The 14370-nt window shown below is 39.5% G+C and overlaps 2 protein-coding genes across 4 annotated transcripts; both read left to right on the forward strand.

Annotated features, from left to right (window-relative positions):
• Window positions 1–694: 694 nt before the first annotated feature.
• LOC148422617 (ceramide kinase-like) lies at window positions 695–10390 on the forward strand. Of its 2 annotated transcripts, none has more exons than XM_088417843.1 (12): window positions 695–1050; window positions 2590–2748; window positions 3320–3442; window positions 3520–3645; window positions 4109–4175; window positions 4240–4385; window positions 5403–5477; window positions 5557–5815; window positions 5933–6012; window positions 6711–6931; window positions 7010–7227; window positions 7965–10390. In XM_088417843.1, exons 1-12 carry the CDS (start codon window positions 915–917, stop codon window positions 8050–8052), a joined length of 1698 nt encoding a protein of 565 aa, XP_088273969.1. In that variant the 5' UTR covers window positions 695–914; the 3' UTR covers window positions 8053–10390. The 2 variants fall into 2 exon arrangements, with proteins under 2 accessions (XP_088273969.1, XP_088273970.1); XM_088417844.1 differs by having other exon boundaries at window positions 6714–6931.
• Window positions 10391–12991: 2601 nt separating this feature from the next.
• Window positions 12992–13775, forward strand: LOC148422618 (uncharacterized). Of its 2 annotated transcripts, XM_088418066.1 has the most exons (4): window positions 12992–13072; window positions 13143–13241; window positions 13367–13480; window positions 13664–13775. In XM_088418066.1, the coding sequence occupies exons 1-4, from the start codon at window positions 13005–13007 to the stop codon at window positions 13734–13736; spliced, it is 354 nt and encodes a 117-aa protein (XP_088274192.1). In that variant the 5' UTR covers window positions 12992–13004; the 3' UTR covers window positions 13737–13775. The 2 variants fall into 2 exon arrangements, 1 of the variants encoding a protein (XP_088274192.1); XR_015865973.1 differs by lacking the exon at window positions 12992–13072 and having other exon boundaries at window positions 13079–13174.
• The last annotated feature ends 595 nt before the right edge of the window (window positions 13776–14370 follow it).

A 14370-nucleotide genomic window follows, 5' to 3' on the forward strand; every position in this document is an offset into this window, starting at 1 on the left:
ATTTCGGTTTAAGCAAAATATGCCCGGATATGGTAAATATATTTTTAAATAAATATTTTAATCTGCATGATTTTTTTTTATTTTTCTTTTTATGGATTTTATGATCTCCAGATAACAAAACAAACTGATGAAACCCGTTTATGAAACTTTTACAGGTATTTTAAAGACCTTATATTGAATAAATATTTAAGTTCGTGAATAATTTCTAAATTAAATGTCTATTTTTTAATTATAATTTTAATGGCATTAGCATTTAACATATTTGACGTGTGCGGAAATGAATCTTGATACAGTAATTTCACTTTTTTCAAACTAAATTAGCCTAAAGACAAATGGATTGTGAAATTCATTCATAAATAATTAATTACAATTCAATTAAAATATTAAATGTTCGGTAAATATAGGTGCAATGATGTACATTCTGAACACGTATAGTAGCTATTAAATAACGGCGTAGAGATGCTTTCAAGTACCGTCGGATAACAAGAATTTCAGCAGAGATTATTAACGTTTGTGCTAACGAGTAGTGGTCGTAGAGGCTGTCAGATGTTTAAAAAACTTTTTTCGTAGTCACTGTATTGATTTTAATTGTTACAAAAACTCAGAAAAAATGAAATTAAAGTCTTTAAACGTTGTAATAGCACGATTCATCGGAATTTACGGCAGTACGCGAACGCAGAACTAAGCCACTCCCACTTCCGGTAAGTATCCGCTATCTCGGAGAAAAAAAAAAAAACAACCCGAGGACAAAATCCGCTATTCGGTTGCTTATCCATTTTTAGCCAACTTAGACCAATAATATTTGGGTTATTCGTCCAGTCGCGACCGGGTGAGGTGGAAGAGCCTCACGGAAACAACATGGTCCAACCGAGGTAACCTTTTCCCCGGGCCTGAAGGACGGACAGAGCCGGTCGATGGAGAGGCCGGTGAGGCTGCTGCTCTTGTCCGAGCTGCGCGTCCGTAACGTCATCCATGAAGTGAGCCTGTGCCGGTCCCTGCTCACCTGGAAGAGGCGAACCTCCAGCCCGGTGTATCACCCGTTCAGACCCAGTAAGAGTCCAAACGAGCCGAACCGAAACGTGTCATAGCGTATTTACTCGTATTCTCCCCTTTGTCCCCACAAGTACACTGCGTGGCAACCGGAACACGACGAACTAACGTCCAATAAAGCGCAATAGTATCGTGCAAATATCACGTACCAAAATATGAAATTCGGCACATATTCAACTCCTTCAGAATCCGCTTACGTAACTGAGCCACGTGCCATAAACAAGGAAAAAAGAAAGCACAAGTCCACATGATAGTATTAACTGTCGGAGTAGATTGAATAATCAGGGAAAATGTCAGTTTATTTTGTTCGTTTGTGACATAACAAAGGCGTTTTTGTCTGTTAGCACTGATATTGACTGGCTTTTATTAAGTGTCCAACGGCATTATTACCATGAACCAAAATAGGCAGGTATTGAAAACAAGATCAAACTGCTCCCTCGTTTTTCGCGGGGATAACGTTCCCCAAAATATCCACATAAACATACACCCGCGAAGTAGAGTGATCTTTATTATTTTTGTCGTTTGTTTCCATTCAGTTTAACAAAAATATGTCAAATCATTTTACTTTTGTCTGATTCATAAGGAAGAACAATGTCAAGAAATATATTGAGGTAAACCTGCAATGGATAAACTATAAATGATAATATTTGAGAGACCAAAGCAATAACTTAACTGTGATGTATACTGTATTTGATCGATTAAGAAACGTGTACTATGTTAAGTTAAAATGAATGATAACATTGTTGTTTTAATTACTCTTAGTTACTCAATTTTTCCTGTCACCGGATGGATGTATTTTTTGTGCAGACCTGTAGGCTACTCATGTTGTCCTTGTGGCTAACTAGAACCAGTTGGCAACAATTTTTATTTTATATTTTGGACTACGCTCATTAATAAACAGTTTGCAGACTTTTTATGCAGCCAGTATTACCAGTTTGGGGGGTGGGGGGGGGACTATAAAACAACAGTAAACAGAAAGTAGCCCTTGCCAACAATTTTTTTTTTGTTGACATGTCCCCTTAAGCCTTGAATATAGTTGGTTATCACCTTCAATAGGTTATTGATTATTGATAATTTTCTGCGGACCTCAGTCATGTTGCTATGACGACAGCTGAACTAGTCGAAGTTTGAGAATCTTTAATGTTTGTTCGCCTCCTGCCAGCTAAGTCCAGCTCAGCTCTCATATTACGTTACGTTCCAACACTGCACTGAATGTCAATTGAAAGACATGGAAACAGTTTTCGTGGAAAGTCTTGTTTTATTTTGCCGGTGGCTATCTTGGCCAAGTCTCTCATGGTAGAAAAAAAATCCACCTTTGTAAAATAAATGAAAAATAACATTAAAACCTCTTACACTATTTGTATTGTAGTTCATAATTATTATGTGAATGTCACTACAAGCAGCCCTTCTATTAATCATATTGTTCCGCAATCAGGAAATGAAGGAAGTTAGGAGCGCCCAGTGTTAGTCACATGAATGTTTTCCTAGGAAATAACTGCGTTTTAGGGCTGATGATTTATCCACATGTGCGTCCGGCAGGTGTGTGTCACAGTGTGCGTGTGTCGGAGATCATCAGCGTGCAAGAGGAGGAAGAGGAGGAGGCCAAAGAGGAAGGGGAAGAGAAGAGAAGCAGAGATGATGGCAGCTGGAAGAAGATCAGAGAGAGACAAGACAAAGAATGCAGGCGTTCTTTCACAGGTGAAAGATACATGTTTTTCTCACAAATAACCCTTGAAAATAGATTTAATATCATATTTTTTAACTAGTAATCACACATAAATAACCCTTGGGGGAAATTTTCAATCTACTCAAGCTTTTTGATGTTTTTGATGTGTGATATCAGAGGAAAAGCATACAAAAAAATTTAAAAAAGGCTAAAATATTGCATAGATTGTCAAAACATGAGGACTTTCATGTCTATGTCCCGTCTAAATGCTTACAAATGGGAGGTCGAGAGGTACACCCTATTGGTGTCCATATTAGCCCATGTCGGGCTCGTTTACTGCCATTCAAAATTGGAAATATTGTCAATTTGGGGCATATTGAAAATATTGAAAATGTATTTTTGTTTTGACTTCAATATTATTGCAATCGTCCAGAATGGCAGGAATAAAGATTTTTTTGGGAGAGGTCCCACATCACAGAGCCCTATAATTTAGATATGTTTATGTTAATTGTGTTAATGAAAGGTCGAACTCCTAAATGACTATAATTTGGTTAAACAAAAGAATGTGGCGGCTAACTAAGCATAGGTTGTGCTGCGTTGCAGTGTCGTATGTGGAGAGGTGTCGGCAGCACCGCTGGCGGTGCGCCGACGTCACCTTCACATGTCCTCAGGTGGCGCTGTGCTGCCGCTGGGTGAGGACCATCAGAGAGCAACTTGCAGCCATCAGTATGTACCTCAACACACACACACACACACACACACACACAAAGAGTTGTCAGGTAATGTTGTTGGCGTTGTTGCAGGCAGCAGACCCACACAGCTGCTGGTGTACATTAACCCGTACGGCGGCAAACGACAAGCCAAGCGCATCTACCAGCAGAAGGTGGCGCCGCTCTTCGCCCTCGCCGGCATCAGCACGCACGTCATTGGTACGCCAGCCAAATGCTCCAATCACAATAACAATAAAATATAACCATTACTTTTGTACGGTTGGTTATTTACACTTACTGAAGTGAGAAATCAAAAAAAATTGAGTATTGAGTGAACTTTAAAGTGAGAATTGAGGATTGAGAAATCTGACTGGGAGAACTTGAAAGTAAGAATTCAGGTGAAGTTCGAATTGTTGATTTTTCACGTTAAAGAAGAGAATTCTGATCTCTCATTTTACACTAAGAACTTTAAAGTGAGAATTCAGATTTAAAGATTTAATAACAATTCTTTGAGGAGCAAAAAAAATGAAAATTAAATTCAAAGTTTGGGAAACAATTATAGCCTCGTAAAAATATGTTAATTGGGGTAAAAATAAAAAGTGTGGCAAATATAAATTATGGCATCTGAGAATATGTGTGGGGGAAAAAAAGTACATTCATGGAAACTATAATGTTACCATAGTGACGGAGTACGCCAACCACGCCCGGGACCACCTGAGAGAGGAGGCGGAGCTGAAGAAGTACGACGGGTGAGTGAACGGGCGCCGCGCTCGACGACTCGTCGTTTGCCAACGTGTGCGCTTCCTTCGCCAGCGTGGTGTGCGTGGGCGGCGACGGCATGTTCAGCGAGATGGTGCACGGCTTGGTGTGGCGAACGCAGAAAGACGCCGGCGTGGACATCAACAGGCCCGAGCAGACGCTCGTCGCCTGCTCGCTACGCATCGGAATCATACCAGCAGGTCACCACTCTCGCCAAACTACGTAGTTAGTGGTACTTCTGTGTTAATGTTACTCAGTTTGCTTGTTGGTTAATCATAATGTATTTGTGTATAGCTTGGTAATTTTGTTGCTTGGGTTGTCCATTAGTCGCAGAGTAATTTATATGACCGTATTTTCCGCACTATAAGGTGCACCTAAAAGCCTCATTTTTTTTTTTAAAAGCTGATGGTGCGCCTTATAATCACGTGCGCCTTATATATGGATCAATATTGAGATTGGGATCCGTAGACGGGGAATGAACTGATAAAGTAAGCTTTACCTGTTTCTTTTGTGTGTTTACAGTTGAGCAAGGTTGCTCATGTTGACATTGAGTTATTATGCTATTGGGAGTTTAGAGTTATTATTTTTATTACTTTGTGTATTACTATATTGTGATTGAAAAAGTTTTGAACTATGTAATTAATTGAGGGTGCGCCTTATAATCCGGTGCGCCTTATACTGCGGAAAACACTGTACTTGTTTAGATATTTAATTGGAGTTATTTATTTTCTCTTAGTGATGTTAGTTAGTTAGTGTGCTGGTTTGTGCAAGTTAGATAGTTTTTATGCATAGTCATATAAGTTTTTTTTGTTATTGTTTATTTTTTGCAGTTAGCTAGTAAGTTTGTTGGTTACTTTGTGTGCTGGTTTGTCCAAGTTAGATGGTTTAGTTGGATAGTTTTTATACATAGTTTAATAGTTTAGATAGTTTTGAGTCAATGTGTCAAGCAGTCATACAAGTTTTTTTTTTTCTTTTAGTTTGCATGTAGATGGTTAGTTATTGTTTGTTTGTGGCACTTAGTTGGTTAGATAGTTTAGTTGGATAGTATTTATACATAATTTAGTAGTTTAGGTAATTTTGAGTCAATGTGTCAACCAGTCATACAAGGTTTTATTTGTTGATTTGCATGTTGTTGGTTATTTGTTTGTTTATGGCAGTTATTTATTAGTTAATTGTATTTTGTGTTCAGTTGTTTGTTTTTTTTCCTTGTCCTTCAGGTTCCACAGATTGTATCTGCTTCGCCACAGTGGGCACCAATGACCCCGTGACCTCCGCCCTGCACATCATCGTGGGTCAGTCAGGCAAAACGTGTTCAGCGAAAGAAACCCAAATTTGATTTGCATGGAAGTAACCACGTCATGCACACGCCAGGCGACAGTCAGCCGATGGACGTGTGCTCGGTGCACCACGACGACGCCTTCCTGCGCTACTCGGTTTCGCTCCTGGGGTACGGTTTCTACGGAGACGTGCTGACGGACAGCGAGAGGAAACGCTGGATGGGCCCCGCCAGGTACGACCTGGCCGGGCTCAAGATGTTCCTCACGCACCATCACTACGAGGGCACCGTGTCTTACCTGCCGGCCGCCGGCGACGTGGGAGCGCCCACCGACGCGTCCAGGTGTCGATCCGGGTGAGAATGTTCAAACCTGACTTATGTTGGGCTTTGACATGAAGCTACGTGAAGGTTTTAAGCAAAAATGAGGCTTTCAGCAAAATATCAAGACAAAATTATGGTTTTGTCTCGCAGGTGCTCGGTTTGTGGGGATAACAAGAGAGTTTTGTCTGAGAGGTCAAGCGTGTACCAGCCGGACCCAAATGAGGACAGTGGTAAGCTAACATACTCTTTAAAAAAAAAAAAAATCTCCTTAAAAAAAACGATTCCAGTGCACGAAAAGTGTATCATTAAAGGGTTATAATTTAAAAATAGATTTTTGGGGAAGGAAAAATCATCTATATTTATAGTAGCATTTATAGTGGTTTTATAAAGTATAAATGTTGTTCTTTAAAGTAGTTATATTTTTAATAAATATTTTTTCATCAGAAAAAATGTTTATTTAATATTTTAATATAATAAAAGCAGATGTGAATTAATATAATTTCAATATGGCAATATAATTGTAAAATGGCTTGGAAATATTTATTTAAGTGTGGGGGTGGGAATTAAGGAAAGAAAGATTTTTGTGGAGGGGGGAAAAAAAAATGTCAACCAAAATTGTAAACGCGAAACATTGGTCTAACTGTACCTGCATGCTTGCCTAGTATAAGAGGAAACAGGAGCAGAGCTACATGGTGACCCCCAAAAATGTGCACTGATCCATATTCGAATTTATTTATTTTATTTTTTAATTAAATAAATCAAAAATATGATTTTTAGAGTTCTGGTCCAATGGTAGAAATATGAAGAGAAAATTTGGACGCTGGATGATTTTTCTGGATCATTTTACACCCACGAGAGTGGGCCGTGAACAGACCCCTGAGGAACACCGCACCAAATCCTAACAGCCCTACAAACGTTTGATTCCAAGCAGAAAACGGCGGAGGCGACGAGGGTGACTGGCGGACCATCCGCGGAAAGTTTCTGGCCATCAACGCGGCCAGCATGAGCTGCGCGTGCCCCCGCAGCCCCAAAGGCCTGTCGCCCGCCGCCCACCTGGCCGACGGCACCGCCGACCTCATCCTGGTGCGCAAGTGCTCCCGCTTCAACTTCCTCCGCCACCTCCTGCGCCACACTAGCAAGGATGACCAGGTGAGCGCCGCATCCCGCCGCGGGACCCCGCCGTCCATCTTCACGTCCGTTTCGGTGCCCCCTCCCCCCTCCCGACAGTTCGACCTGTCCTTCGTGGAAGTGCATCGCGTGCGGCGCTTCCGCTTCACGCCGAGACACTGCCGCAGCGACTCGGAGCTGGAACTGGACCTGCTGGACGGGAAGCGGCAGATCTTTGGCCAGATCTGCCGAGACCACCCGGCCTGCGGCTGCGCGCCCGCCTTCAGCAGCTGGAACTGCGACGGCGAGATCCTCCCGCACACCGCCATTGACGTCAGGTGACGCGTAGCTACCGCGCAAAACCGTTTTTCCCTACTTCTAATATTTAAAAAAAAAAATTGAAACGTTGTTCTCAAAACTATCTGTGTATTCTCAGAAAAAAGATATTTTAAGTCAGCAAAAAAATCAGCAAAATACAGCAAAAAATCCCACGGAATTGAAAAAAAATATTCCCATAATTGAATTGATATTTTTTTTACTTCCCACAATTTTTAAAAATACTTTCAAAGAGAATTTTTTATTTTCTTTTACAAAACTAGTTGAGGTGATTCTCAAAATATTTTATATGTAGCTGTATATATAATATTGAGACTATACTTTTTAAGTATTTAAGATCTTTTTATTTACAGTACTTTGTTACAATATTGATAATACCCCCCCCTCCCTCACACACACACACACACACACACACACACACACACACACAAAATGGTCAGACGAATTGCCACACATTAATCCGGCATCCTTTATTTTTTTCATTATGTTTTTTATTATTGAGATTACACTAAAAAAACAACCTGAACATTCAATCCCAAAGACGTATTTATACGTTTTATAGAGTCCCGACATTTAATCCCAGGTGCTAATTTACAGATTTTTTTTTCAAATGATTAAGGCATTCCACAATATCTGACTTGATTTAAAAAAAAAAAAACAAAAACAAGAAAAGCTAAGATTTTCTTTTCTTCACTTTTGTGGGATCTGAAAATGACATTTGCCGATGGTCATTTTCCAGAGTGCATCGCCAGCTGATCCAACTGTTTGCCCGAGGCATCGAGGAGGAGGCCATGTTCGAGCAGCTGACGCCCGCCTGCTCCGTGTAGCCCGCCGCGGACCTTCGAGCCCCCCCGAACAAGCCGCGTCTTCCTTTTCTTCTTCGTTGTCTTACGTTCAGCGGGTCTGATCGCGTTTATGAGGGAAACTGAAAGTTCAGCATCAGGTGTGACTCACTCGAGTCAAGTTTTGCTAGGTCCGAATGTCACGTCAAAGTCCGAGTCCTACTGAATGTCAAGACCAACTCCGGTCCGGTCTCTGTTCGTATGTTTTGCCAGATGTGAGTTTTGAGTTGTCCTACAAGTCTTTGGGCTGAGTCGGGTCTGGATTTAGAGTAGCGTCGGATCTGACTGTTGGTTGTAATGGTTAAAAGTCCTCGTTGAGATCTGCGAAACGACGACGCCAATTCAGGCCTAGCCTCACTTTTGAATTCCACATTTTGTTAGCTATGAATTTGGAGTGGAGTTTGATGGGTTACGTCTAAATGTCAAATCCTGCTTGACTCCAGTCTGAATCTCAGTCTTGAGTCCCGTGTTTAATCCGGTCTGGTTATGGAGTTGTTAGGGATAAACTTTGAGTCTTACATTAGAAGTTCAAACCTCAAGTCTTGACTCACCCGGTGTTGAGTCCTAGGTGTGGTAGGGTCTGAATCGGAATCTTGGTCCGAGTAGAGTTAGATGGGACTCTTGATTGTAAGTCTTCGGGTATGGGTTTAAAGTGGAGTTAGGTCTTTTACGTCAAATTGTCAAGTCCTGCTTGAGTCCAGTCTGGTAGTTTCGATCTTGAGACCCGTGTGTAATTGGGTCTGACTCAGCGTTACATCTGACTGAGTGTAGTCGTTAGTCCTCGTAGAATTCTGTCTGAATTATAACTTCGGTCGAGTCTTAGTGTTGAGTCTCTTTAGATAGGTCTGATTTTAGAATAAAGTTACTGTAGAGTTGTTGATTTTGTAAAGTCTAAATCCTGCTTAAATCCAGTACAAACGAAAAGTCTTAACTCGCCTAGACTCTGTTGAGGTCCTAGTTTAATGAGGTCTGGGGTATAGTTAGTTGAATCTCAGATGAGAGGCAGAGTTCTGGAGTAGAGCCTACTCTGGACTTCCCTGGCCACCTGTAGTCTAGACTCAGTACAGACTCCCAATTATCCCATGTTTAGTCGAGTCGGAATCTGGACTGAGTATAAATGTAGTCCTCGTAGAATCCTATCTGAAGAATAAATCCTGACTGTAGGGCTGTTGATTTTGAAAAGTCAGGGTCTGAATTTGAAGTTGATTTAGGTCTGACCACCGAGTCTTAGTTAAAATTCCGGTAGAGTCAAGTCCGAATCGAGTCTAGTCTCAGTTTTCCGGTCTGACTTAGAATAAAGTGTTGCATCTCGTCGAAGTCCTGCTAGTGTTTGGTCTATATGGCAAGTCAAACTTGTGTGAATGTTGCTGTGTTTAATCAGGTCTGAATTTGGTAATAGCTTTGACTCATGTGTCTAATCCTTTAAAGGCCTGCTAGAATCTAGTGCGAATGAAATGTCCTAGTTACGTTTCGTCTCAATGTTGTCCAAGTTTAGTCTGGTCTGATTTCAGACTCTCCAAAGATTTTACTTTGAAATCGTGAAATGTTCTTATTCTATTGCGTCTGCTGTAGAGCGATCTTTGAGAGGCAGCGTATGACTCGTTCTCAAAAGATTACAACTTTTCTCATCATTTTTTTTTCTCCGTAATAAGGCTATTTTTCCAAAGTGTCAAGAAAAAAAAATGTCGTCTTGAGATGTTTATTTCTTTGAGCTGTTACACGTTAGCAACAATCGTTCCTCCATGCAGCTATTTTAAAATGATTTTGGATATTTTAAAGCTGTTTTTTAGAGCCGACTCTCCAAATGTTTTAAGTTAAAAAAAAAGTTCTTCTATTTAAACCTCCGTGGTTAAATGTCGTCTAGTCGAACAAAAATCTCCTGACATCACTCCCTGAATGTTTTCTTGGATTATGCAAATGAGGTGGTACGATCCTCGTTTTCATAGCCGCCGCAATTGTAGCGCCGACAGCTCGTCTAGTCTTGCTGACCTGAGCTGGCCTCACGATGAAGATGATGATGATGATGAGTAGCAATCGTAGCATCTCATTTAGCCTGTTAGCGTTCCATTGTTTGTGTCACAATAGCACCTCCTACTAGCGTAGCGGCTAACGCGATCATTTTGGAAATGAATAGAAAGTTTTGCGTTTTTTGCTTGAATTGTTGCCATGGCAACCTTGCTAGCGTCTGAGTCACTTGGCATGCTAGTTAGCTGTTGTTAGCATGCTAGCCACTGGTATTATATGCAAGTTTAAGACCTCTATGCACTCCTACCAGCTGTAGCCTCACATGGAAGAAATAAAATCAAGAAATGTTGACTCGTAATCTGTTTTTGTTTTTTATTCCAAAATGGATTAACCCTTGTGCAGTTCTTTGACCATTTTGGGTTCATTTTCTTTCACATTATTCTTGCAGCCAATGAATGGCACACTCCAGTAGGCTAAATTTGACGTCACCATCAGGGTGAAATTTCAGCTCCATTGTGTAGTCTTTCTATGCTTTTACATCATAGGTAAAGAGCAAAGATTTGGGTAAAATACTGCACAAGGATTACATTCCTGTTTTTACCCTCAAAACTGTAAAAACGGTGAAAAGTTGTATTACCAGCACTTCACTTTTACCACATATGATGTCACTCTTATTTAAAAAAGAAAAAAAAAATACCACAATTATACACATTTTTTTTTTCATTTTGTCAGATGAATTAAACGTAATATAAGAAATTGTTCTTTCAGGGTATGAGGTTAATTTTAGCATGGTTAATTTTTCCTGTGCGCCAGTTTCAATCCAAAGAGACCTTTTTAAAGAAAATGAAAAATAATCTTGAATTGTTTGAAAAGTTCTCCAAAGGGAAGACTAATTGTACTGTAAAAGCATTCACTTCATCCAACTTTTATCTTACATTCGTTCCAAAATAAAATGAATTAAAACAGTTCTGAGAACAATATGATTGAAATCTTTACAAATACGCTAAAAATGAAAAAGAAAAATCATGTACAGTGCATCCAGTTCTGTGCCCTTCAAAATTTCACGGCATCCAACTTTTCTTTTTATGTACTATCTTAGGCAAATTGATTCCAAATCTTTAATGAAGTAAACATACAAAAGTATTCATCTTACAAGCCGTGATGTTGCCGCATAGATAAATTTTGCAACTTCCTTGTGATATCCCTTATATGGGCTTTATGTACATCTGTCAGTGTGCAACATGGCCAAGCAAACATAATTGATCATCACTAAAATGACAAAAAAAAAGAAGTACTATTAGTCGATTATTGCGTTAATCAATTTGAGCAAACAACAGGATGTACGCTAGCCGCTAATAAGCGACGCTTCGGGAAGTCAAGCGGGCAAAATTCCACGGATCGATGGCAAGGAAAGGCGAGTGACGCGTCGGGGATCGATATCGGCACCGTACAAGAAAGGGACGCCGGCGGGACGCCGACCCCATAAGCCAACTTCCATGAGGCCTCTCCGCTTCATTAGGTCCAAACTCCAGATCAGGTGAGCTCTTGACCTTGATTTCTTTTCATTGTATTGTTGGAGAGCAAGTATATAGTCATACTTAAAAACATGTATATTTTTTAATTAATAAATAAAACGTATTTAATAGTTATATTTTTTTCATAATATGCATAATTTAAATATAGAAATATACAATATAAAAATCGTTTTTGTAAAAAAAAAAAAAAAAAATATATATATATATATATATATATATATATATATATATATATATATATATATATATATATATATATATATATATATATATATATAGTAAATGACAAGCTTTGTCTCGCGCTTTATTTTTAGAAAATATTTCCTTGAAAAATCATTTAAAATCTGAGGACAATTTTTTTAGGTGTTTTTCTAATCCATTTTTTTTTAAATCTGCAATTTTAATAAATTCTTGTAAATGTGTAAAAAAAATGTTCATGTTTTTTTTCCTGTGAAAAATGCTCTTCCTGCCAAAATAAGACTGGTCAACAACAAATGTGGGAGGATGTGAAACTTGGGACACTTTACCTGAGTCTGGGCAAATGGCAAAACTAACCAAACTCATTAAAAAAAAAAAATCCACAATTTATGCAACTCCCAAAGCAGAGTTAGAGTTTAAATACAGTAGAAGTTGCATTGCTGAACTTTGAATTATGATTAGGGTTTCAGACACAGAATTAAAATAGGGTTTTAAACCGCGGTTCGGGTTTCAATCTATGCCGGTGATTCTCAGTTATATTTTGTAAGGCAGCCCCTAGGAAAGAGGAACCCCCCCCCCCCCCCCCCCCCCCCCACTTGTCACGCCAACCAGAAATAAGATCTATAAAAATTGTATAAGCATACCTAAAATTGTATCTTTTTCACATTATAAAGGCAATATAAAACAAAAATACTTTAAACAACTGTTAACTGTTTTTTAAAGCTTTTATACAGGTTAATTCTTGGTGGTGTCAAACTTAGGGCCCGCGGTCCAGTTATGGCCCCGCTAATGGGTTTAATCCGGCCCACGAGATGATTTCATAAAGTATAAAAAAAAATTATTTTACAGTATCTCTTTATAGCTAACAATTTAAAAGCTACAACATTTTGAAATAGTTATAAGAAAATTGAATATTTTATTGAAAAAAAACTGGTGCCAAAAGGGTTAAACTAGGGTGATTTTTCTAAATTAGGGTTAGATTTGAGAGACTTTATTGTTTGGGCTTTTAAAGTAGAGCTTTAAACCAGGGTTAGGCTTTGAGATTATTATATATTTTTTAAAAATAGGGGTTTGAACTAAAGTTGTAGTTTCAAATAAGGGGTTTAATTTGGCAAAAAAAAAAAAGTTTACAGTCAACATGTCCCGTCTTCGTTCACTTGGTCACGTGAAACAATACGTCACATCTGTCGCTTCACTTGACTTCATTCACTCTGCTGGTAGTTGAGCCCGTTCCAGGTAATGACGTCATCATCCGTGCTGTTGCTGCTATGGGCGCTCCTGTCCCGCGGCACCTCGCTTCCGGTCAGGTGAGTGCTCACGTGACGAGAGAAACAAGAAGTGCAACGCAGACGTGTTGACGTGATGCTCGCCGTCCAGATATGGAGATGACGAGGTTGAAGATGATGAAAGTGAGTTGGAAAATTTCCCGACCGCAAACAGGTACCTGAAGGCACCGCGAGTTGACTCGATGATCAGGTGACGTCCGAACAACAGCGCCCTCGTGTGTACATGCAACGAGGCATGTTTGCGTTGAATGGGCATGTGATTTTCTTCTTTTTAATTCACGTGTTGTTGTTTTGTGTGTATGTGTGTTTGCTCAGGCGTCAGCTAGGCGACGTGGAGTTCTCGAATCGCTACGCCGACTTCCTTCGCTCCAAAGCCAAACTTTGGTCCGTTTGCTCCTTCCTCAAGCGCATGAAGTCTGCCAGTAACAGGTGACACGCGCATGCGCAGACGCACTCATGTGACTTTTTGCTTTTTTCTTAAAAGATGATAACTTAAAACGTGTTATGACATTGCATTTTTTCATTCAACTGTTATTTGTTCAAGTGAAAAAAAACAAGTTGAGCGGTGTCAAGCGTGAGGCGCCAAAAATAACAATGGTTGTGTGTTTGCAGTGTGTCCAGCGGAGTGGGCGGAGCTTCGGGGAAGGTGGACGTGCTGTTAAAACAGTTCATGTGTCCCGCTTGAATGACATAATTACTTATGATAATGACCATTGTGATTAAAGACTGTGACACACAAGACACACAAGACTGTGGCATCGCATTCTTACATCTCATTATGAATGACATAAAAGACGTGACAATCATTACATATTTTATGGCTTTATATGACATTATGACATCACATTACAAATGAAATTGGCATTACAACATTGCAACATAGGTACCAATGTCTGGACTCTTAGAAAAACATAGAATTACGTCTTTGTGATCGAATGAGTTCATGCTGTGACTGGAACAGAAGATTTTTTCTTTTCAAACTAAGAGCAAATGAAATGGAAAATGAAGCAACTTATTGCAAACCTTTGCTCTAGTGTACCCATTGCAAAACATCTGCCTTTATTAAGTTAACTATATTTCTATATCCACATTCCTTCATATGATAAAATCGGTTTGTCGTCTTAAAAAAAGTCATCCTAAAAATGTGATGTTCAACCAACAAAAACTAGGCTCAGCTTCCATACTAGAACTTCTTACAAATAAATCGTTTTTTTTTTTTAAATTGAGTAAAAAAAAAAAAAAAAAAAGTATCTCCATCTAGTGACTGACAGTGGAATTACACCCCAAATAAAAGCAAGATGGATCACCAAAACTGAACG

The sequence above is a fragment of the Hippichthys cyanospilos genome, chromosome 6, assembly GCF_059441005.1.
Source record: "Hippichthys cyanospilos isolate Australia breed blue-spotted pipefish chromosome 6, RoL_Hcya_1.0, whole genome shotgun sequence".
Taxonomy (NCBI): domain Eukaryota; kingdom Metazoa; phylum Chordata; class Actinopteri; order Syngnathiformes; family Syngnathidae; genus Hippichthys; species Hippichthys cyanospilos.

Excerpts from the sequence above, each read along its gene's own strand:
- LOC148422617 (XM_088417843.1), top strand. The coding sequence starts at position 915 with ATGGAGAGGCCGGTGAGGCTGCTGCTCTTGTCCGAGCTGCGCGTCCGT. Across the intron at positions 1,051-2,589 it reads GTATCACCCGTTCAGACCCA|GTGTGTGTCACAGTGTGCGT; the intron begins GTAAGAGTCCAA and ends TGCGTCCGGCAG. Across the intron at positions 4,386-5,402 it reads CATCGGAATCATACCAGCAG|GTTCCACAGATTGTATCTGC; the intron begins GTCACCACTCTC and ends CTTGTCCTTCAG.
- LOC148422618 (XM_088418066.1), top strand. The coding sequence starts at position 13,005 with ATGACGTCATCATCCGTGCTGTTGCTGCTATGGGCGCTCCTGTCCCGC. Across the intron at positions 13,073-13,142 it reads GGCACCTCGCTTCCGGTCAG|ATATGGAGATGACGAGGTTG; the intron begins GTGAGTGCTCAC and ends CTCGCCGTCCAG. Across the intron at positions 13,481-13,663 it reads ATGAAGTCTGCCAGTAACAG|TGTGTCCAGCGGAGTGGGCG; the intron begins GTGACACGCGCA and ends GTGTGTTTGCAG.